The sequence below is a fragment of the Musca vetustissima genome, unplaced genomic scaffold (assembly GCF_032173495.1).
Source record: "Musca vetustissima isolate MV318-11 ecotype Yass unplaced genomic scaffold, APGP_CSIRO_Mvet_v1 utg9169, whole genome shotgun sequence".
Classification (NCBI taxonomy): Eukaryota; Metazoa; Arthropoda; class Insecta; order Diptera; family Muscidae; genus Musca; species Musca vetustissima.
Window position 1 is genome coordinate 127822 of NW_026882708.1, and position 21929 is coordinate 149750.

At 36.4% G+C, this 21929-nt stretch overlaps 2 protein-coding genes across 2 annotated transcripts; one reads left to right on the forward strand and one right to left on the reverse strand.

The window, feature by feature from the left end:
* Positions 1–381: 381 nt before the first annotated feature.
* LOC133329351 (uncharacterized) lies at positions 382–8199 on the reverse strand. Its single transcript, XM_061537828.1, has 3 exons — positions 7258–8199; positions 1165–4426; positions 382–971 (listed from the first exon to the last, which is right to left on the reverse strand). Exons 1-3 carry the CDS (start codon positions 8197–8199, stop codon positions 382–384), a joined length of 4794 nt encoding a protein of 1597 aa, XP_061393812.1.
* A 363-nt stretch (positions 8200–8562) lies between these two features.
* Positions 8563–12982, forward strand: LOC133329352 (probable cytochrome P450 12c1, mitochondrial). The gene is made up of 4 exons (XM_061537829.1): positions 8563–8646; positions 8711–9069; positions 11787–11900; positions 11968–12982. Exons 1-4 carry the CDS (start codon positions 8563–8565, stop codon positions 12980–12982), a joined length of 1572 nt encoding a protein of 523 aa, XP_061393813.1.
* Positions 12983–21929: the final 8947 nt, after the last annotated feature.

A 21929-nucleotide genomic window follows, 5' to 3' on the forward strand; every position in this document is an offset into this window, starting at 1 on the left:
GGTCTAGAATGATGTGTGCTAAGTTTCGTGAAAATCGTTTCAGATTTATATATAGCACCCATATATAGTTTCGTCCGATTTTTGTGAATGATACACCAAACTCCCAATATTTGCCCGATTCCATCTCAATGGTCCTAAAAAGATATTATGTCTGTTCTATCTACAGGATGAAGGGTATCTTATAGTCGACCCCGTCCGACTTTTGAACTTTTCTTACTGGTTTTTAAATATTTTTAGGGACCTAAAATATTTTTGAGGGTCTTCTCTAGGGGTGGATTTTTTAAAGAATGTTTTTAGGGACTCACACAAGTCTCAATATATTTTTTCTATAAAACTTATTTATTTCTATAAAAATATAAAAATTCTCAAACCCCTCCCCCCTCACACCACATCCACATACATTTTCGGATTCTGAGCGATATGATCCTCCATTATCTTCCTCTTCATATTTTCCCATTGCATCAATCGTTCTTGAATCTCCGGTATAACCGCTCGCACCTTCAATCGATCCCATTCCGAACCATCACGCATTTCAATTTGTGTCTTGAAATTATAATTCGGTGTATAGCCATTCATTTTCAAAAAATGATCAAAATAGAAGGGTACAATTTGTTCCTGTATCGCATCGACCTGAGCGATGCTATCACGTATCTCAGTTTTCGTGTGGAAAATATCCGCATCATCGTCATGGAAGGCTTTAAAGAAAAATTTCGCTCGTTCGGTAATTTTTGTTTCACGAATTTGTACGGTTCGTTGGCGTTTTTTGAGGTAGAGACGGGGTAACTTGCTGGGATGTTTGGATCGCCTTGGCGGTGGTGGTTCAAGATTTTTCCTAACCTTTTGCATTTCTTGTTCGATACGCCGTTCAATGTGACAGGCATTCTGCGATTGCTTAAGTAAATAGTTGCGGCGGCGACGCAGGCGTTGTTCGGTGGCGGAACTTTCTGCCATGGGTATGGTTTCGAATTTGGCTGCGAAAGAGGGGAAAGAGGAGGCATGATTTTTTTTAATAAAAATGATTTTTGAGGCCTAGGGAAAGCGTGGATTCCCACCCTAGGCCTGGATTAAAAGAAATATTTTTGAGGTTCCCATCCTAGGCATGGATTAAAAGAAATATTTTTGAGGGTCCCACCCTAGGCCTGCGTTTTTTAAACCAATTCTTACCTATCAATTCCATCACGACATCCGACATCATGGCCACCATTTCCACCGCCTCCATGTGCTCGTTGGACCCCCTCACATTAGAGGGTACAATGTGACGCCAAGCCTCACAGATCAGTCCATAATCCCTCAGGAAGCTCACATCATTATAGGACTCCTCTATTGGCAGATTCAAAGAAATCAAGGCACGACTTCTCAACCATGCCGCACGATCCTGCATAAAATATAATTTCGAACATTTCCGTTCGACATATTCCCGCTTTTCCGACAAATCCTCGCGACACCATTCCACAAAGGTCTCTAATTTATTTTGTAGCTCTGTATGCAGGGCCAAGGTGAAATGCATTTCCAATAGGAGGAGAAATGTTTTGGCCTTTAGCTGATCCAGGCCGAGGAGGAAGCTTTCAGCAGTGGGGAAAACAATGAGGTTCGGGTGTTTATTGGGAAGATACACCTCTTCGTAGTAGGACTTTATGGCCCAGGCATCATCTTTGTCCCGCTGGCGTATATTCACCCGGGATCTTTTCATTATGGAGGCTTCATAGTTTTCCAGGGCGTATAGGGGGTCCTGAAGTTCCTCGGAGGAGGAGGTGTTAGCTACTTCTTCCTCCAAGGGTAGCCGGTGAATCCAATCATGCTGCACCCTCCACTCATGATCACCTAATAGATAATGGAAATTTTGCAGCATAATGCAGCGGACCCAATGGGCCTCCGTAAAGACAATGTCCATATTCAGCCCCGTCAGCTCTTTTTCTTGATTTTTTAATTCCGTTTTCAAACGATCCGTTTCATCATAGAATGCCTTGACCTGATACACCACTGCCATGCTGTTGTCATATTCCAACTTCTCCCATTTATCGAACAATTTATCGTACAACATTCGCAGCTGTTGCATTGCGGACCAGTGTTGCCAATTCATGCGATCATAGATTTTGGTGCGCACCATTTCACCCTGCACCACCATTGACTCGAATTTCAAACGCAGGGCATCCTTGATCAGAAAACGAGAGGATTTATAATTGAACATCCGAATGGCGGGACGATTTTCCAGCACTTTTATGTAATTCTCATCAATGTCGTTGGCAACGCGGGGTGGATATTTCCGTGTAGCTTTGCCAACCATTAGTTCCTCCTTTCGTTTGGGGGATACCTGGAGCCTTAGGCGTAGGCCATTTTTCAGCCGCGAAGTAAAGGTGAAAAATTTATCCCGCGGCCTTGTCAATTCCCTTTGAGCCTTCTTTTGACCTGCAAAGGGTAGCACACGGAAGGGATTATTTTCCTCCCTTTCAACATCGATGGCTTCGGCCTGGAAACGAGACCTCTGCAGCTCCTCGAAGGGTACCAGAGACTTGCGTATAAAATCCAAGGGTATTTTCTCCTCACCCTCCATCAGCAAATAGCTGCCACTATCGTTCGTGAGATTGGTACACTGGGAGCTGCTGAGGGAGGATAAACAGCTCTCAATGCTTTTGAGGTCCTGCTCAAGATCTTCAGGTATTTCCGATTCTTTCTCTGCCACATTACCGTCCCGCATAGCCTGTTTTATTTCCCTTAGAAATTTCAAATATTCCTCTCTTCCGGGATATATTAAACCCTCAAATTCCCTGGGATCCCGGGAGTGGAAAATAAAATCCCTTGGCTGGCAAAGATTTTTAACACCACCCTGACTTTGAGCCTCCTTAGCACCCATTTTCTTCCCTTGGATTTTCTTATAATCCTCCATTAGCTCCTCAATATTCCACTCCGGCAAGGTTAGATTTTTATCCACATTTTTGCCACAAGGGGGTTCAGCTGCCACGAATTTTTCTTCTTTAACAAATTTTCGATCCTGCGAACTCTTCTTCATTTCTATGGTTACGGGACGCACAATATCCGGTTGATAATGGACATCGACATATTTATTTTCGGTGGGATTCCAGTGCGCGTGGTGATGTCGGGACTCCAGGAATTCCGTAAAGGGTCTTCGAGGAAGTGTCGCGGTATTTGCCGGGTTCACCCTGTCCTCAGGTAACTTATATAAATAGGGCAAGGTGGTGGTCTTGACAATTTCATCAAAAATTAAGGAAGGTACCCTTTGTCCGTCGTAGTCTCGTGGACGCCTGGGATGTTGACGCAAGGTGGGTTCTCGAAATTTCGGGGCCGGCATATTGGTTCTCTCGTTAAGACCCCTCAAAATCTTCTCTTCAAGGGGAACTTCCAAATCTTCACTCTGCTGCAGTTTTTCAGGTACCCATTCCCTCTCCGAACTTGAGGAGGAATATTGCGATTTCCTTTGCCCTACCCCCCTCCTCAGCGTTCCACAGGTTATACCCAATAATTTGAGGCGTTTTAATTTCAATTCCTCCAATCGATGCTGCTTCTCCCTTTCCTTCCCTGCAATAAATTCATCAATTGGTTGCAGGGGGAATTTTCCCCCAGGTTTTTGGGGGAGGAGTGAATCCAAATGTTTCCCCAGGTGGCCATAACGATAACCCACCAAATTGAATTTTTTCACCGAATAACGAAGCCTAGGCTTCAGAAATTTCATGGGTTTGCGTAAAACCCTGTCATAATGGCGCCCAAGTGGTTTAAGACGAAACTCCCGAACCGCTGAAATGTCTGCCTTGGGTGGTCTGTGGCCAAATCTGGGTTGGAAAAGTATGAGATTGGGATCATCGGGTTTGAAGGACTTCCGGAGACCGATTTCAACATCTAATTTTAGTTTTTCTCGCTTGGGCGCCAGTTGGCGAAGCCATTGGTCACGGCTAAGGCAGGGCTTAGCGGCATTTTCAGGTTTGGATTTTTTGGGCACCTCATCAGGTATCTGGCCTCTTAGCATACATTTACTTCGCACCCTGCCAACTTTTAGAGTAGCATCTTTTATTTCTAAGGTCTCTTTTGGGCACTCAACTTTGGGTGGAGATTCTATCTTTGGTGCCTCGTTTTTGGTCTTCAATTCTTCTTCTTGTTTCAAGGCCCTCTTGGCCAACTCCTGAGCTTTTTTGGAGATATTTTGAAATTGTTTCTGGGCCGTAATCAATCCGATATTTTCTTTACAGTTCTGCTCTTTTTGTTGGACCTCTTCCCTTTGCTGGTTTTCGTAATCTCTTTTTCGCAAATAGAGGTCTCGATAACGATCTCCACGTCTCTGCTTTTCCAGGTCAATATTCTGGCGATTTATAGGCTTTTCCTCTGAGCGACAGACCTTTCCCAATTTAATTGGTTGCGGTGGAGGAGTTGGTCGGTGGGGAGGATCACGATCTCGGACATTGAAGCTCACAGGGACCTAATAAAAAATATATATTTAAAAAATATTTTTCAAGGTCCCGAATCAGGCGTAGGTTTTTTAAATATTTTTAAGGGTCCTCATGTTATTGGGTATAACTTGTAGAACCTTGAGGTTGAAACGACAAAGGAAATCGCAACATTTTTCCTTAAGTTCAGAGGGGAAGTGAATCCCTGAAAAAGTGCTGGAGAGTGACGATTTGGAAGGAGAGGATTTTAAGGGGTCTTATCGAAAGAATCAACATGGCGGCCCCGAGCCCACCCTGCGGCAACATCCCAGGCGTCCCCGAGACTACAACAGACAAAGGGTGCCATCACAATTTTCGATGAAATTGCCAAGACCACCACGCTGCCATATTAATATAAATTACCTGAGGATATTTTTAATCCGGAGTCTTGGAGTCTCGGTGATATCGAGACCCCACTGGAATTCCACCGAAAACAAATATGTCATTATCAACCGAACATTGTGCGACCCGAAATCACAGAAACGAAGAAGGGTTCGCAGGATCGCAAAATTTGTTAAAGAAGAAAAATTTGTGGCAGCTGAACCCCCTTGTGGAATATTGAGGATCTAATGGAGGATTTTAAAAAATTGGAGTGGAAGAAAATTTGTGCTGAGGAGGCTCAAAGTCTGGATGGTGTTAAAAGTCTTTGCCTGCCAAGGGATTTTACCATGGATCCCCTGGAATTTGAGGGTTTAATGTATCCTGGGAGAGAAGAATATTTGAATTTTCTAAGGGAAATAAAACAGGCCTTGCGGAAGGGTAATGTTGCGCAGAAAGAGTCGGAAATACCTGAAGATCTTGAGTAGGATCTGAAAAGCATTGAGTCATGTTATCCTCCCTCAGCAGTTCGCAGTGTTCCAATATGACGGATGACAGCGGCAGCTACTTACTGATGGAGGGTAAGGAGAAGATACCTTTGGATTTTATACGCACGTCTCTGGTACCCTTCGAGGAGCTGCAGAGGTCTCGCTTTCAAGTCGAACCCATCAATGTTGAAAGGGAAGAAAATAATTCCTTTCGTGTGCTACCCTTTGCAGGTCAAAAGAAGGCCCAGAAGAAATTGACAAGGCCAAGGGATAAATTTTCCACCTTCAATTCGGGACTGAAAAATGGTCTGCGCCTAAGGCGCAGAAAATAGTCCTTTCTGGTTGGTAAATCCTGTCGCAAATATACACCCCGCGTTGCCAACGACATTGATGAGAATTACATAAAAGTTCTGGAAAATCGTCCTGCCATCCGAATGTTCAATTATAAATCCTCTCGTTTCTTGATCAATGATGCCCTCCGTTTGAAATTCGGGTCGATGGTGGTGCAGGGTGAAATGGTGCGCACCAAAATCTATGATCGCAAGAATTGGCAACACTGCTCACAAAGCAAGAGCTGCGAATGTTGTACGATAAATTGTTCGATAAATGAGAGAAGCGGGAATATGACAACTCCATGGCAGTGGTGTATCGGGTCAAGACATTCTATGATGAAACGGATCGTTTGAAAACGGAATTGAAAAATCAAGAAAAAGAGCTGACGGGGCTGAATATGGATATTGTCTTAACGGAGGCCCATTGAGTGCGCTGCATTATGCTGCAAAATTTCCATTATCTACTGGGTGATCATGAGTGGAGGGTGCATCATGATTGGATTCACCGCCTGGCCTCAGAAGAAAAATAAGCCAACACCTTCTCCTCCTCCGAAGAACCTAAGGATCCTCAATTCGCGTTGGAAGACTACGAAGCCTCCATAATGAAAAGATCCCGGGTGAATATACACCAGCGGGACAAAGATGATGCCTGGGCCATTAAGACCTACTACGAAGAAGTGTATTTTCCCAATAAACATTCGAACCTCATTGTTTTCCCCACTGCCGAGAGCTTCCTCCTGGCCCTGGATCAGCTAAAGGCCAAAACATTTCTCCTACTTTTGGAAATGCATTTCACCTTGGCCCTACACACAGAGCTGCAAAATAAATAAGAGGAGACCTTCGGGGAATGTTGTCGAGAGGATTTGTCCGAGAAGCGGGAATATGTCGAACGAAAATGTTCGAAATTATATTTTATGCAGGATCGTGGGGCATGGTTAAGAATTCTTGCCTTGGTTTCTTTGGATCTACCAATAGAAGAGTCCTATAATGATGTGGGCTTCCTCAGGGATAATGGGCTGACCTGTGAGGCTTGGCGTGACATTGTACCCTCCAATGTCAGGGGGTGAAATGTGCACATGGAGGCCATTGAAATGGTGGCCATGATGTCGGGATGTGGTAATGGAATTGGAAAAAAATTACCGACCTTCGTGGAATAGTGTCGAGAGGATTTTTCGGAAGAGCGGGAATATGTCGAACGGAAATGTTCGAAATTATATTCTATGCTGGATCGTTCGGCATGGTTGGGAAGTCGTGCATTGATTTCTTTGGATCTGCCAATAGAGGAGTCGTATAATGATGTGAGCTTCCTGAGGGATTATGGTCTGATCTGTGAGGCTTGGCGTCACATTGTACCCTCCAATGTGAGGGTGTCCAATGAGCTCACGGAGGCCGTGGAAATCGGGGCCATGATGTCGGGATGTGGTAATGGAATTGATAGGTAAGATTTTTTTAATCCAGGCCTAGGGAAGGGTCCTCAAAAGTATTTTTTAAAAAATCCAGGACTAGGAAAGGACCCTTAAACATATTTTTGAAAAAAATCAGGCCTAGGGAAGGACCCTTAAACATATTTTTGAAAAAATCCAGGCCTTGGGAAGGACCCTTAACATATTTTTTTTTAAATCCACGCCTAAGTAAGGACCCTTAAAAATATTTTTTTTTTAAATTCCACCAAAATTTGACCCTTACCCTCAACCTTTCCTGATGCATTTCCTCATCAACATCGATTTTCGTCTGCGCCTTTACCCTCCTCCTTTCCATGTACCTCTCCAACCTTCGATAATTTCTTTGATTTTGTAAATCCTGTTCATCCTGCTGATAGGTATTCTTATAGTCCAAACCCTGAAAATCCAGCCCCAATGGATTTTCCAAATCAATAACTTCACAAATATGCGATTCTCCGGAGGCCTCCGAAGTTCTCTCCACCACCCCTGGCGAACATGTATTTTGTCCATATTTCACCATATTTGTCAATGTTCGGAATTCCTTCTCTTTCGAATAGGCCTTCGAATCGAATATTTCTGGATTAACTAAACAATGGGTCTTACGCGGATCCTGGGTAAGAAAGAATTTCTGTCGCGTCTTTGACATTCTGGCGATTTGTTCAATATTTGGCGGGCAGGTTCCGAGGAATTTGCGGGGTATGCCTGGAACAAAACTTGCGCTGCAGGGCCGACGCCATTCAGGGCCATTGAGGTGTTTTGGTTTGTTGGATACTTCGTGATGGGAGTCTAGCAGTTTTTCTGAGGTTTCTAAGCGTTCCGGGGTTTTGGTATCGGGAGTAGGATCCTTAGAGGTATCGGAGCTAAGTCCGGTTTTGCTTGAAATTTCTTTGGAAGAAGTTTTGCCGTGACATTTTTTCTTGGCTACTGAGAAAATGGCATTTCGATAATCGGAATTTGTGGAACTGCTGAAATCATAACCTCTCTCTTTAATACTACTGCCCGTTTTCGAATCGGGTTTTTGTTGTAGATTTTTCCGGCAGAGGACCCTATAAACAGATCTCGGCATGATGTCCTTTTCTTCTTCTGCGGATATTGGAAATTGCAGATTTTGTATGGAAGGGGTTGGTATTGAATCACTTGAACGAGGGTTGGGGTTCAGGTCCGGAGAATCTCTTATTATCGACATTTTTTCAGGACTATCTCTTCAGAAAAAAAATTTTCAATTTTTTAAATTATTTTTCATGGCCTAGGTTTGGATTTAAAAAAAAAACTATTTTTGAGGGTCTACAATCGATGCGGATTTTTCATAACATACTTTTAGGCATCCCGTCGACCATATCTCTCTCTATACCGGTAGATAAGTTGTTAATCGATTTTTCGAAATCAGTAGCCCCCCTAAAGCAGAGATAGTGAACGTGCATGCCAATATGAACTCAGTCGGTTAAGGGATTGCGTCAGTTCCACTTCGAGCGGCAAAACTATTTGACCAGTCATCAAGCGATAGATAAAAAAATAAATAAAAGAAAATAACAAAACAAAACCTGATGAAATGTTGGCAAAGCAGATATTGAGACCACAACAAAGCTACGGCATTCTGAAAGCCTCTACGAAGCGATATACAACAGGTCTGGAGGTAAGGGTAGGAACTTATTTTAAAAAAATAGAAAAAAAAATCATTAAAAAAATATTTTTTTCAGAACTCAGATGGAAATTCCTCTTTGGAACAAGAATGGCAAGCCGCCAAACCCTTCAAAGAGTTGCCTGGTCCATCGAAGTTCGAACTATTTCGTGGTTTCCTCAAGGGTGGTGAATTTCATGGCAAACCCTTCGATGCGGTAATGCGGGTGTGTCGTCAACGTTATGGTGACATTTATCTGTTACCCGGAATGTTCGGTTTACCCACCAATTTGGTCAGCTTTAATTTAGCGGATCATGAAAAGGTATTTCGCACAGAGGATAGCTATCCAGCCAGACCGGGCCTGGAGGCGGTTACCTATTATCGCCTGTCGCAGAAAAACTCCATGTACAGTGAGGAATATTTGGGGGTGGCAGGAAGGTAAGTAAAAAATTTTCTTTAAAAAAGCCACAGCCTATGGCAGGACCCTTAAAAATATTTTCTTTAAAAAATCCCCGACCTATGGAAGGACCCTTAAAAATATTTTTCTTTAAAAAATACCCGGCCCTTAAAAATATTTTCTTTAAAAAATCCCCGGCCTATGGCAGGACCCCTACAAATATTTTCTTTAAAAAATCTACGCCTATGGCAGGACACTTAAAAATATTTTCTTTAAAAAATCCACGCCTATGGCAGGACCCCTAAAAAATTTTCTTTAAAAAATCCCCGGCCTATGTAAGGACCCTTAAAAATATTTTCTTTAAAAAATCCATGCCTATGGCAGGACCCTTAAAAATATTTTCTTTAAAAAATCCCCGGCCTATGGCAGGACCCCTAAAAATATTTTCTTTAAAAAATCCACGCCTATGGCAGGACCCTTAAAAATATTTTCTTTAAAAATCCCCGGCCTATGGAAGGACCCTTACAAATATTTTCTTTAACGAATCCCCCGCCTATGGAAGGACCCTTAAAAATATTTTCTTTAAAAAATCCACGCCTATGGCAGGACCCCTAAAAATATTTTATTAAAAAAATCCCCGGCCTATGGCAGGACCCTTAAAAATATTTTCTTTAAATATCCCCGGCCTATGGAAGGACCCCTAAAAATATTTTCTTTAAAAAATCCACGCCTATGGCAGGACCCTTAAAAATATTTTCTTTAAAAATCCCCGGCCTATGGAAGGACCCTTACAAATATTTTCTTTAACGAATCCCCCGCCTATGGAAGGACCCCTAAAAATATTTTCTTAAAAAAATGCCCGGCCTATGGCAGGACCCTTAAAAATATTTTCTTTAAAAATCCCCGGCCTATGGACCCGGACCCTTAAAAATATTTTCTTTAAAAAATCCCCGGCCTATGGCAGGACCCTTAAAATACGGCAGGACCCCTAAAAATAATTTTTTTAAAAAATTCCCGACCTATGGAAGGACCCTTAAAAAATATTTTCTTTAAAAAATCCCCGGCCTATGGAAGGACCCCTAAAAATAATTTCTTTAAAAAAATCCCCGGCCTATGGCAGGACCCCTTAAAAATATTTTCGTTAAAAAATCCCGGGCCTATGGAAGGACCCTTAAAAATATTTTCTTTAAAAAATCCCCGGCCTATGGAAGGACCCTTAAAATACGTTCTTTTAAAAAATCCCCGGCCTATGGCAGGACCATTAAAAATATTTTCTTTAAAAAATCCCCGGCCTATGGAAGGACCCCTAAAAATATTTTCTTTAAAAAATCCAGGCCTATGGAAGCACCCGCAAGGATGTAGCCGCAATGTGGGCTCACTAAATTTCGGGGCAGGTATATTCATTTTTTCGTTAAGACCCCTCAAACTCCTCTCCTTATCCGATACTTCCAATTCTCCACTCTGCTGCAGTTTTTCAGGTATCCACTGAACCTCCGAACTTGAGCAGGAAAATTGTGACCTCCTTTGTCGCACCTGCCTTCTCAGGGTTCTACAGGTTATACCCAAGAACTTGAGGCGTTTTTATTTCAAGTCCTCCAATCGATGCTGCTTCTCCCTTTCCTTCCCTGCAATATATTCATCAATGGGTTGTAGGGAGAATTTTCCTCCAGGTTTTTGAGGATGTAAGAAATTCAAATGTCTCCCCAGGTCGCCACAACGATAACCCACCAAATTGAATTTTTTTACCGAATAACGAAGTCTGGGCTTCAGAAACTTCATGGGTTTGCGTAAAACCCTATCATAATGGCGCCCAAGGGGTTGGAGACGAAATTCCCGAACCGCTGATGATTCTGCCTTGAATATTTTCTGGCCAAAACGATGTTGGAAAAGTATGAGGTTGGGATCATCGGGATTGGAGGACTTACTCACCGAGTAAGGAAGCCTGGGCTTCAGAAACTTCATGGGTTTGCGTAAAACCCTATCATAATGTCGCCCAAGGGGTTGGAGACGAAATTTCCGAACCGCTGATGTTTCTGCCTTGGATATTTTATGGCCAAATCGAGGTTGGAAAAGTATGAGATTGGGATCATCGGTATGGAAGGACTTGTGCAGGCCTATTTCAACATCTAATTTTAGTTTTTCTCGCTTGGGCGCCAATTGCCATTGGTCACGGCTAAGGCATGGCTTATCCGCATTTTCAGGTTTGGATTTTTTGGGGACCTCATCAGGTATCTGGCCTCTTAACATAAATTTACTTCGCACCCTGCCAACTTTTAGAGGAGCTTCGCTTAATTCCAAGGTTTTTTTTGGGGACTGAAACTCGGATGGAGATTCTATCTTTGGGACCTCATTTTTGGTCTCTAATTCTTCTTCTTCTTGTTTCAAGGCCCTCTTGGCCAGTTCCTGGGCCTTGTTCGTGATATTTTGAAACTGCTTCTGGGCTGTATTTAATCCGATATTTTCTTTACAGTTGTGCTCTTTTTGTTGGGTCTCATCCCTTTGCTTATTTTCGCAATCTCTTTTTCGCAGATAGAGGTCGCGATAGCGTTCTCCACGTCTCTTCTTTTCCAGGTCAATATTCTGGCGATTTGAGGGTTTTTCCTCTGAGCGACAGGGTTTTCCCTCTGAGCGACAGCCTATTTTCTTGAAAAAATCCACGCCTATGGAAGGGCTCTTAAAAATATTTTCTTTAAAAAATCCACCCTTCGTCTAGGGTCTTGAGAATATATTTTTGTTATTTGTTCCTCTTTTTTTCTAGTGGTGAAAATTGGGGGAAATTCCGCCATATGGTGAACCCCGTGCTGATGCAGCCCAAAAATACCAGGCTCTATATAGAACCACTGCAAAATATTAATGCGGAATTTATTGAGAGGTAAGTACTCCAGATTTAAAACCCAGGTCCACAATCCCCTCCATAATTGTTTCACCTTATTTTTTAGGATACGCTACCTACGTGATCCCCAAACCCTTGAGGTCCCCTCAAATTTTATCTACGACATTAATCGTTTATCTTTGGAATCTGTGGCCCACATAGCCTTGGACAAGAGAATGGGTTTGCTGGAAAATCAACCCCTTTCCTCGGAAGCCAAATCCCTGTTCGATAACCTCTTTACCTTTGGTGATGCCATCTATGAGCTGGGCATACAACCATCCATTTATCGGTATATTAAAACCCCAGCATATAAGCGCTTTGAATCTGCCATGGATACGGTCTATGAAATATGTCATAAATATGTCTTAGAGACCATGGAGAGATTGGAACGGCAACCCAACACGGGAGAGGAGAAAAGTATATTGGAAAAGTTGTTAAAACTCGATCGGAAAATGGCCATCATCACAGCCATTGATTTACTTATGGGTGGGGTTGAGATAACCTCCACGGTAATGTCGGCAATTTTCCTATGTCTGGCCAAAAATCCGGAGAAGCAGGAAAAATTACGCCAAGAGATCTTAACCAATATTGGTAAGAATGCCGACTTCTCCTTGGATAATATGAAACACTTACCCTACCTACGGGCCTGCATAAAGGAGGCTCTACGCATCTACCCCGTGCTCTTTGGTAATATACGCATTACGGGGCGGAATCTAAATCTTAGTGGTTACCAAATACCCAAGGACACTAATGTTTTTATGGCCTCCAATATGCTGCTACACGAAGCGAAATATTTCCCCAAACCACTAGAATTTATACCCGAACGTTGGTTGCGCTCCACAGAAACTGGCATGCAAGAATACTCGGCGAAGCATATTAATCCATTTATATTTTTGCCGTTCGGCTTTGGTCCCCGCTCCTGTTTGGGTAAGCGTATTGTCGATATGGAATTGGAGATAACAGTGGCTAATATTGTTCGAAATTTTCATATGGAATATAATTATTCGACAGAGAATGCATTCCGCACCTATTTTATGAATACTTGTATTCTGCCGTTGAAATTTAAGTTTACCGATTTGTAATGAGAGAACGAAGAGAAATGAAATAAATTACCTAATTTTATAAAATATATTTCATTATTTCCTGAAAGAAGTCAAACTTACCTTTATTTTAAGATATGATTTGTGAAGATACCTCTTCAAGTGCCGAAGATATCGGAAAATGTACAGAGGTACTTAAAGTTGTCAATTTTATGAACTTTTTTCGTAATGAGCATCTGCAGGTCATAACTTTTTAAGTAATCGATTGATTTTAAATATGTAACAGGATTTTAAAAGAGGGCTATCTAATCTCTAAACTAGCCTTTAGTTGTCCTGATGTAGCTCATCATATACCAGAGATATGGAAAAAAGTACACTCATACATAAAATTTCCAATTTTAGGAACTTTTTGCGTAATCAAATTCTGCAGGTCATAACTTTTGATATAATGGATCTGCATTCATGATCTAAGTTGTAATTTGTAGAAGAATATCTGATCTTTAAAATTTGTTCAAAATATAGGCATATATCTACGAAAATATCATCGATGTTGGGAAATTTGCCGATTTACCCATATTTTCAAAATTTATGAAAATTTTGCGTACTTATTTTCTAGGCGTCATAACTTTTGAAGTTCTGGATTGATTTTAATAATATAACCCGATTTTGAAAGAGGACTAACTACTCTGTAAAGTAACCTATATTTGTCCTGATGTAGCTCATCAAATGACGAAGATATTTGAAAATGTAAAACGTTACCTAAAATTGCCACATTTAAGAACATTTTTCGTAATGAGCTTCTGCAGGGCATAACTTTTTATATATTCGATCTACAATCATGATTTAAGATTGTATTTATAGAAGAAGATCCGACATCTTATCCTTGTTCAAAATATGGGCCTCTATCTGTATATTTATATATATCAAAAACATTGCGAAAATGCGGATTTAATCATATTTTACAAATTTTATATATTTTTCGGTAACCATTTTCTAGAAGCCATAACTTTGGAAATATTGGATAGATTTCTTTTAAATAACACAATTTTGAAAGAGGAATATCTAACCTTTAATCTAGCCTTCAGTTGTCCTGGTGTAGCTCATCAAATGGAGGAGATATGGAAAAAAGTACAGCTGTACCTAAAATAACCAATTTTATGAACTTTTTTGCGTAATTACCTTCTGTGGGTCATAACTTTTGAAATAATGGGTCTATCTGGATTATATTGGTCGGAAATTGAAGAAGAATATCTCGTCTTTAAAATAACAACAAAATGTTTGGATGTATCTGACAAAATTTTATAGAAAATTTGAAATGTATACGTATACCCATATTTTAAAAAAAAAGAGACTTATCAGTCATGATTTTCTGGAGCTATAACTTTTGAAGTAAATGGCCGATTTGGGTTAAATAACTGGATTTTGAAAGAGGGATATGTGATCGATAAACTAATCTTTAGTTATTCTGATGCAGCTAATAAAATGCCGAAGATATTGAAAAAAGTACAGCAGTACCTCAAATACCGAATTTTATGAACATTTTGCGTAATTAGCTTCTGTAGGGCATAACTTTTGCTATAATGGGTCTATCTGGATTATATTGGTTGAAAAATTAAGAAGAATATCTTAGCTTTAAAATAACAACAAAATATTTGGATGTATCTGACAAAATTTTATAGAAAATTTGAAATGTATGCACATAACCATATTTTCAAAATTAAGGAGAATAATTCGTAATGATTTTCGAGAAGCCATAACTTTTAAAGTAATGGATCGATTTGGGTTATAAAACTAGATTTTGAAAGAGGAATATCTGATCTATAAACTAACCTTTAGTTATTCTGATATACCTCATCAAATGCGGAAGATATTGAAAAAAGTACAGCTGAACCTAAAATAACGAATTTTATGAACTTTTTTGCGTAATTAGCATAACTTTTGATATAATGGATCTATCTTGATTATATTGGTTGGAAATGGAAGAAAAAGATCTTGAAAATAAGATCAAAATTTGTGTATCAAAATTGTCATTAGGACTTTCGATGTATCCCAACAAATGTCAGAACTAGTTGAAAAAAATCGCAGTTACTCCAAATTTACAACTAACCGACTTCTTCAGTAGCCACATTCTCGAGGCCGCAAATTTTGATGTGGTTGGACCATTTTAATTATTTAAACTGATTTCAAAAGCTGATATCCTTATCTTCAAAATTGTTATCAGGTGTTTTCATGTACCTTACCAAGTAGTCGAGTTATTGTAACAAATGCACAGTTACTCATAATTTAGTATTAGCAGATTTTTATTAATAAGCAATTTCTTGAGGCCATAACTCCCGATGTAATCGGAATATTTTAATAATATAAAAAGATTCTGACAGTCATTTCTTGTAGCTTCAAAATTGTCATTAGTAGATTTGGTGTATCTGACGAAATTCCGGAATTATCGGAAAAAATCACACTTACTTAAAATTTGATATTAACCGACCTATTTTAGTGATGAAATTCCTGAGACCACAATTTTTGAAATTATAGGGTTATTTTGGATTATTTAAAGTGATTCTTAAAGAAAATTTTCTCATCTTCAAAATTGTCATGAGGGAATTTCATGTACCTAACCAATTTTTTGAGTTATAGCAAAAAATACACAGTTGCTCATAATTTAGTACATATTGGATGATTTGTATTAGTAACCAATTTTTTGAGGTCATAACTCTGATGTAATGGGAATATTTTAATTATATAAATGGATTCTGAAAGTCAATTTTAATAGCTTCAAAATTGTCATTAGAGGTTTTCATATAGCTTACCAAATAGTAGAGATATCGGAAAAAATTTGCAGTTACATAAAATTTACAATTAATAGACCTATTTCAGTAAGCAATTTCTCTGGGTCATAATTTTTGAAGTTGTTGGGTTATTCTGTTTATTTAAAATTATTCTTAAAGAAAATTTTCTCATCTCGAAAATTGTCATGGTTGGATTTCATGTAGCTAACCACATTTTTGAGTTATCGCAACAAATTCACAGTTACTCATAATTTTTTAGCAGCCGATTTTTTTGGTATCGAATTTCTTGAGGCCATAACTTCAGGTGTAATGGGAATATTTTATTTATATAAATGGATTTTGAAAGCCATTTCTTGTAGCCTCAAAATCGTCATTAGTAGATTTGGTGTATCCCACGAAATTCCTTGGAGATTTGAAAAAGTTCGCAGTTACTCAAAATTTACTACTGAGCGACTTATTTCAGTATCCAACTTCATGAGGTCATAACTTTTGATGTGGTGGGATTAATTGAATTATACAAAAACGAGTTTTGAAGAGAATTTTCTTCTCTTAAAAATTGTCTTTAGATATTTTAATGTATCTCAACAAATTTCCAAGTTATCGGAAAAAAATTAAAGTTACTTAAAATTTACTATTAATCGATTTTTTGCAGTAACCATTTTCTCGAGGCCATAACTTCTGATGTGTTGGGATTATTTGAATTACACAAAAATGATTTTTGAAGAGGATTTTCTTCTCTTCAAATTTTTCATTAATACTTTTAATGTATCTGAGCTAATTACCAAGATATGGAGCAAAATATACAGTTACTCAAAATTTAAGATTATTCTTGATGGATACGTATTAAGAGAGGGATAACATATCGAAGAGAGAATAAATAAATATAAATAAAATAATATTGTAGTTCAATTTCATAAATTACACACACACTCAGACAAACATTTAACTACAACGTAAATAAATGATTAAGCACACTTTTTTGTTGTTAATACAACAAAAAATAATAATAATTGTTAATTTCATCAAAAAACGCCAAGCACCATTACCAAATTGCTGATGTTCACAATATCCGAAGTGTGGGAACCAAAGTAATTTAATATAGACAATAAAAAATATTAAAACTAAATAAAAAATTGTATTAAAAAAATTGTTACAAATTTTTTGTTGTTGTTGTTGCCTTTTGGGGTTATTGGTTTCATAATATTGACAATAATACCACAAAAATAAATAAATAATGGGAAAATTATTGTAAAAGAAAATGAAATTTTTAAATTAAAAAAAATGTATACATTTCGATATACAGTTTCGATTTTATGAACATTGAATTCAATTTTTTTGCAACAAAATTTCCTAAACAGAGAATTCGAAAAATTAATTCAACAAAAGGGGTGCTAATCCTTGACACGCAGCCAATTAGGTATAACAAGCCTAAGTAGATTAATACACTTGGTACATTTAATTTAAAACTGGGTGTTGTTTCAAAATAAGGGGGGTGTTGCCATTGGTTATTCCAGGTGTGGGTACATAAGGTGGGAAAAGCAGAGTATAGGGGTGGTATAATTCTGATACGGAAAATAAAATAGAATTACAAGCTCTTAACAATGCTATCACCTTAAACACACAATTGAATTTTTGAAAAATTCCAAGTAAATGTAAATATTTGTCAAATATCTCGTAAATTTGTTCAAATACATTTAAAGTGGCCAATAACAATTTTGAAGATAAGAAAAATTGCTTTCAAAATCAATTTATATAATCAAAATATACGCATCACATCAAAAGTTATGCTATCGGGAATATGATTGCTGAACTACATCGATTACTTTGAAATTTAGAGTAACGGTATATATTTCTTCATATCTCGGTAATTAGTTGAGATACATTAAAAGCATAAATGACAAATTTGAAGACAGGAAAATTCTCTTCAAAACTTTAGTTTGTGTAATTCAAATAGTCCCACCACATCAAAAGTTATGACCACGAGAAAATGGTTACTCAAATAAGTCGGTTATTAGTAAATTTTGAGTAACTGCGATTTTTTTCCTATAATTCGGTAAATTCGTCAGATACATCAAATCTTCTAATGCTGATTTTGAAGCTGAAAGAAAATACTTTCTGAATCCGTTTATATAATTAAAATATTCCCATTACATCCGGAGTTATGGCCTCATGAAAATTGTTACTGAAAAAAAAATCCGGCTGATAATAAATTATGAGTAACTGTGAATTTATTGCGATAACTCAAAAATTTGGTTGGGTACATGAAATCCACTCATGACAATTTTGAAGATGACAAAATTTTCTTTCAGAATCAATTTATCAAATTAAAATAACTCTATAACTTCAAAAATTGTGTCCTCCGGAAATTGATTACAGAAATAAGTCGATTAATTGAAAAATTTAAGTAACTTCAATTTGTTTTCGATAATTCGGCAATTTCGTCAGATACACCAAATCCACTAATGACAATTTTGAAGGTACAAAAAATGACTATCAGAATCCGTTTATATAATTAAAATATTCTCATTACATCCGGAGTTATGGCCTCAAGAAATTGGTTACTGAAAAAAAATCGGCTGCTAAAAAATTATCAGTAACTGTGTATTTGTGGCGATAACTCAAAAATTTGATTAGCTATATGAAATCCACTCATGACAATTTTGAAGATGAGAAAATTTTCTTTAAGAATCAGTTTAAATAAACAAAATAACCCTATAACTTCAAAAATTGTGGTCTCGGGAAGTTGATAACTGAAAAAAGTCGGTCAGTAGTAAATTTTGAGTAATTTCAATATTTTTCCGATAATTTGGAAATTTCGTCATATACACCAAATCTACTAATAACGATTTTGAAGCTACAAGAAATGACTATCAGAAACCACTTATATAATAAAAATATTCCCATTACTTCAGAAGTTATGGCCCCAAGAAATTAGTTACTGCAAAAAAATCGGCTGATAATAAAAAATATGAGTAACTGTGTATTTGTTAATAAAACTTGAAAATTTGGTTAGGTACACGAAAATACCTAATAACAATTTTGAAGATAAGACTATCTACTTTAAAAATCAGTTTAAATAATTCAAATAGTCAAACCACATCAAAAGTTACGGCCTCAAGAGGTTGGTTACATAACGAAGTTGTTTCGTAATAAATTTGGAGTAAAAGTGATTGGTTTCAAATATCTCGATAATTTGTTAAGGTAGACTAAAATCACTAATGACAATATTGAAGCTAAGACTACCTTCTTTGAAAATCCGCTTATATAAATTAAATATTCCCATTACATTAAATGTTATGGCAACGAGAAAATGAATGATTACTCCAAAAAAAGATTTATTGTAAATTTTGAGTAACTCGGAATTTTTTCCGATAACTCTAATATATGGTAGGGTACAGTATGGTAAGGTACTATATATGAATTTTGATATATTAGAATTCATGTAGAATTGAAAATGTTTCATTTTGGAAATTTTTAGATTTTTTGTGAAAATCAAATTTTATTGAATTCTGATTTTTTTTTACAAAATTTTATTTACAAAATATATTTATTTCAATTTGTTTTTGTTAATTATAATTTAAAAATATTTTTTCGATTTTTTTTTTTTTTTTGAGAATTCGATTTTGAAAATACTTTAATTTTTTTATTTGATTTTCAAAATATTTTGAATTTAAAAATTTTAAGTTAAAAAAATAGAAATAAATATATTTTGAAAAATCAAATTTTCAAAAAAATCTAAATATTTTGAAAATCAAATTAAAAAAAATCAAAATAAGTATATTTTAAAAACGAATTTTTAAAACAATTTTTTTCAAAAATTTTGATTTTTTTCAATATTTGATTTCAATTTTTTTAAATTGTTTTATTTTTTTCTTTAATTTCTCAATTTGTTTTTGTAAATTATATTTTAAAAATATTTTTCGATTTTTTTTTTTTTTTTTTTTTTGAAGAATTCGATTTTGAAAATACCTTGATTTTTTTAATTTGATTTTCAAACTATTTTAAATTTAAAAATTTGAAATTTAAAAAAAAATCGAAATAAATATATTTTGAAAATCAAAATAAAAAAATTCAAAATAAATATATTTTGAAAATCGAATTTTCAAAATAATTTTTTTTTCAAAAATTGAAATATTTGATTTCAATAATAATTTAAATATTTATTTTTAAAATAATTTTTTTCAGTAGTGTTGGCGGTTTATTTGGGATACCATTTGTATTTTGTTTTTGCAAAATAGTCAGGCTGAATCCCAGTTTGTTGTTTTTATAAAAAATGCCTTGTTAACCTCGAAGTGAGGCTCCAGCGAAATTCTCATGCAGTTTATGTCGTTGGTCAGCTAAGTACTTCGCTTTGTTACAAGAGACATTTGGGTATGAAAGGTTTTTTTGTATAGAAGCAATAGCTTCTGGGGAGAATATCCCAACAAAAAACTAAGGGAACTGATGAGGATCAGTGGCGTGATCCGAAACTATAGTCTTCCCTGCCTTACCCCTCGGCAAACAATGCCATACATTCCCCACTAATAAATAGTTGTTTTTTTTTTTTTTTTTTTTTTTTTTTTTTTTATAAAAACAACAAACTGGGATTCAGCCTGACTATTTTGCAAAAACAAAATACAAATGGTATCCCAAATAAACCGCCAACACTACTGAAGTTGTAGACGCAGGCACGGTTAAACTGTTTGGTTTGTTGCTGTACACTAGCAACACCAACAAAGTCGTTGTGTGCATTTGTCGCGATGTGACAACACACAACAGTGGGAAAGGTGTGGTATTGTTTGTAAATGCCTTGTTAACCTCGAAGTGAGGCTCCAGCGAAATTCTCATGCAGTTTATGTCGTTGGTCAGCTAAGTACTTCGCTTTGTTACAAGAGACATTTGGGTATGAAAGGTTTTTTTTGTATAGAAGCAATAGCTTCTGGGGAGAATATCCCAACAAAAAACTAAGGGAACTGATGAGGATCAGTGGCGTGATCCGAAACTATAGTCTTCCCTGCCTTACCCCTCGGCAAACAATGCCATACATTCCCCACTAATAAATAGTTGTTTTTTTTTTTTTTTTTTTTATAAAAACAACAAACTGGGATTCAGCCTGACTATTTTGCAAAAACATAATTTTTTTCTCTAAAATGTTAGATTTTTTTTTAATTTTTAAATATTTAATTTTAAAATATTTAAAAAAAATCAAAAAAACCATTACACTTGATTTAATTTTTTTTTTCAAATTTCAAAAAAACATCTATAATTTCATAAAATTTTATTATTTTTTTTTTAAATTAATTTCTATTATTCTTTAATTTTTTTCCAACACCTAATACCATCTTTTTCAAAATATGTTTATTTTTCTTCTTCACAAAAAAAATAAATCAAATGAACTGAAAATTGTGCAAATGGACTACCACGGCCAACAAAAAAACATCAAAATTCCTAAGAATTTTGACAGCAACAACAACAACTAAACAAAAAATAAATCATTTGATACTTTGAATGGCAATTGCGCTAAAATGACAATAATAACAAAAAACAACAAGAACAAGAAAAATATGATGACCAACATGAGATAAATAAACAAAAACAACAACAACAAAAATAAAAAAATAAATAAAAAAATGTATAAACAAAATTATTATAAACAACGAAGTGCAAGCGAAATGGTGAATGAATTTTAGAAATTCTGTGGAAATTTTCTAAATAAAAAAAAACAAATATTTTTTTTTCATTTTTTCAAAATTATTGAAACAAGATTTTGCTACTCTTTACTACGATAAAAAATAATTCCTTTATGATATCGAAAACAATAGTAAAAACAGATCCTATTTTCATTACAAAAAAGGTTTCCTAATAATCTGCAGATATCCTTGAAATATTTTTTTCCTTCTTTTATTTGCAAGTGAAAAAAAAAAACATTTGCAGGTCAAGGTTATATACGAAATTAGAACAAACCGATATTTTCTATTTCCACTATCGAAATAAATTACCAGTATCAAATGAAGATTCATTGGAAAAATGTACAATTTTGTGCAATCACAAAATTTAAATCCGGAAATTTAAAACAAAGAGACAAACAACAACACTTTCATTCTTCTTTAAATCCCTCAGATATATGAGATATCTCTCTCATTTCAAAAACTATGATGTAACATTGAACAATGTCACAGGCTGAAGGGCCTGCTTTGTTAAATCTTCACAACAACAAAAAAACA

What these genes read in the sequence shown, in the direction of transcription:
- LOC133329352 (XM_061537829.1), top strand. Translation starts at nt 8,563, where the DNA reads ATGTTGGCAAAGCAGATATTGAGACCACAACAAAGCTACGGCATTCTG. An exon ending in GATATACAACAGGTCTGGAG is followed by an intron (nt 8,647 to 8,710) that starts GTAAGGGTAGGA and finishes TATTTTTTTCAG; the next exon opens with AACTCAGATGGAAATTCCTC. An exon ending in AATGCGGAATTTATTGAGAG is followed by an intron (nt 11,901 to 11,967) that starts GTAAGTACTCCA and finishes CTTATTTTTTAG; the next exon opens with GATACGCTACCTACGTGATC.
- LOC133329351 (XM_061537828.1), bottom strand. Translation starts at nt 8,199, where the DNA reads ATGTCGATAATAAGAGATTCTCCGGACCTGAACCCCAACCCTCGTTCA. An exon ending in TGCATCAGGAAAGGTTGAGG is followed by an intron (nt 4,427 to 7,257) that starts GTAAGGGTCAAA and finishes ATTTTTTATTAG; the next exon opens with GTCCCTGTGAGCTTCAATGT. An exon ending in TGTCGTGATGGAATTGATAG is followed by an intron (nt 972 to 1,164) that starts GTAAGAATTGGT and finishes CCTCTTTCGCAG; the next exon opens with CCAAATTCGAAACCATACCC.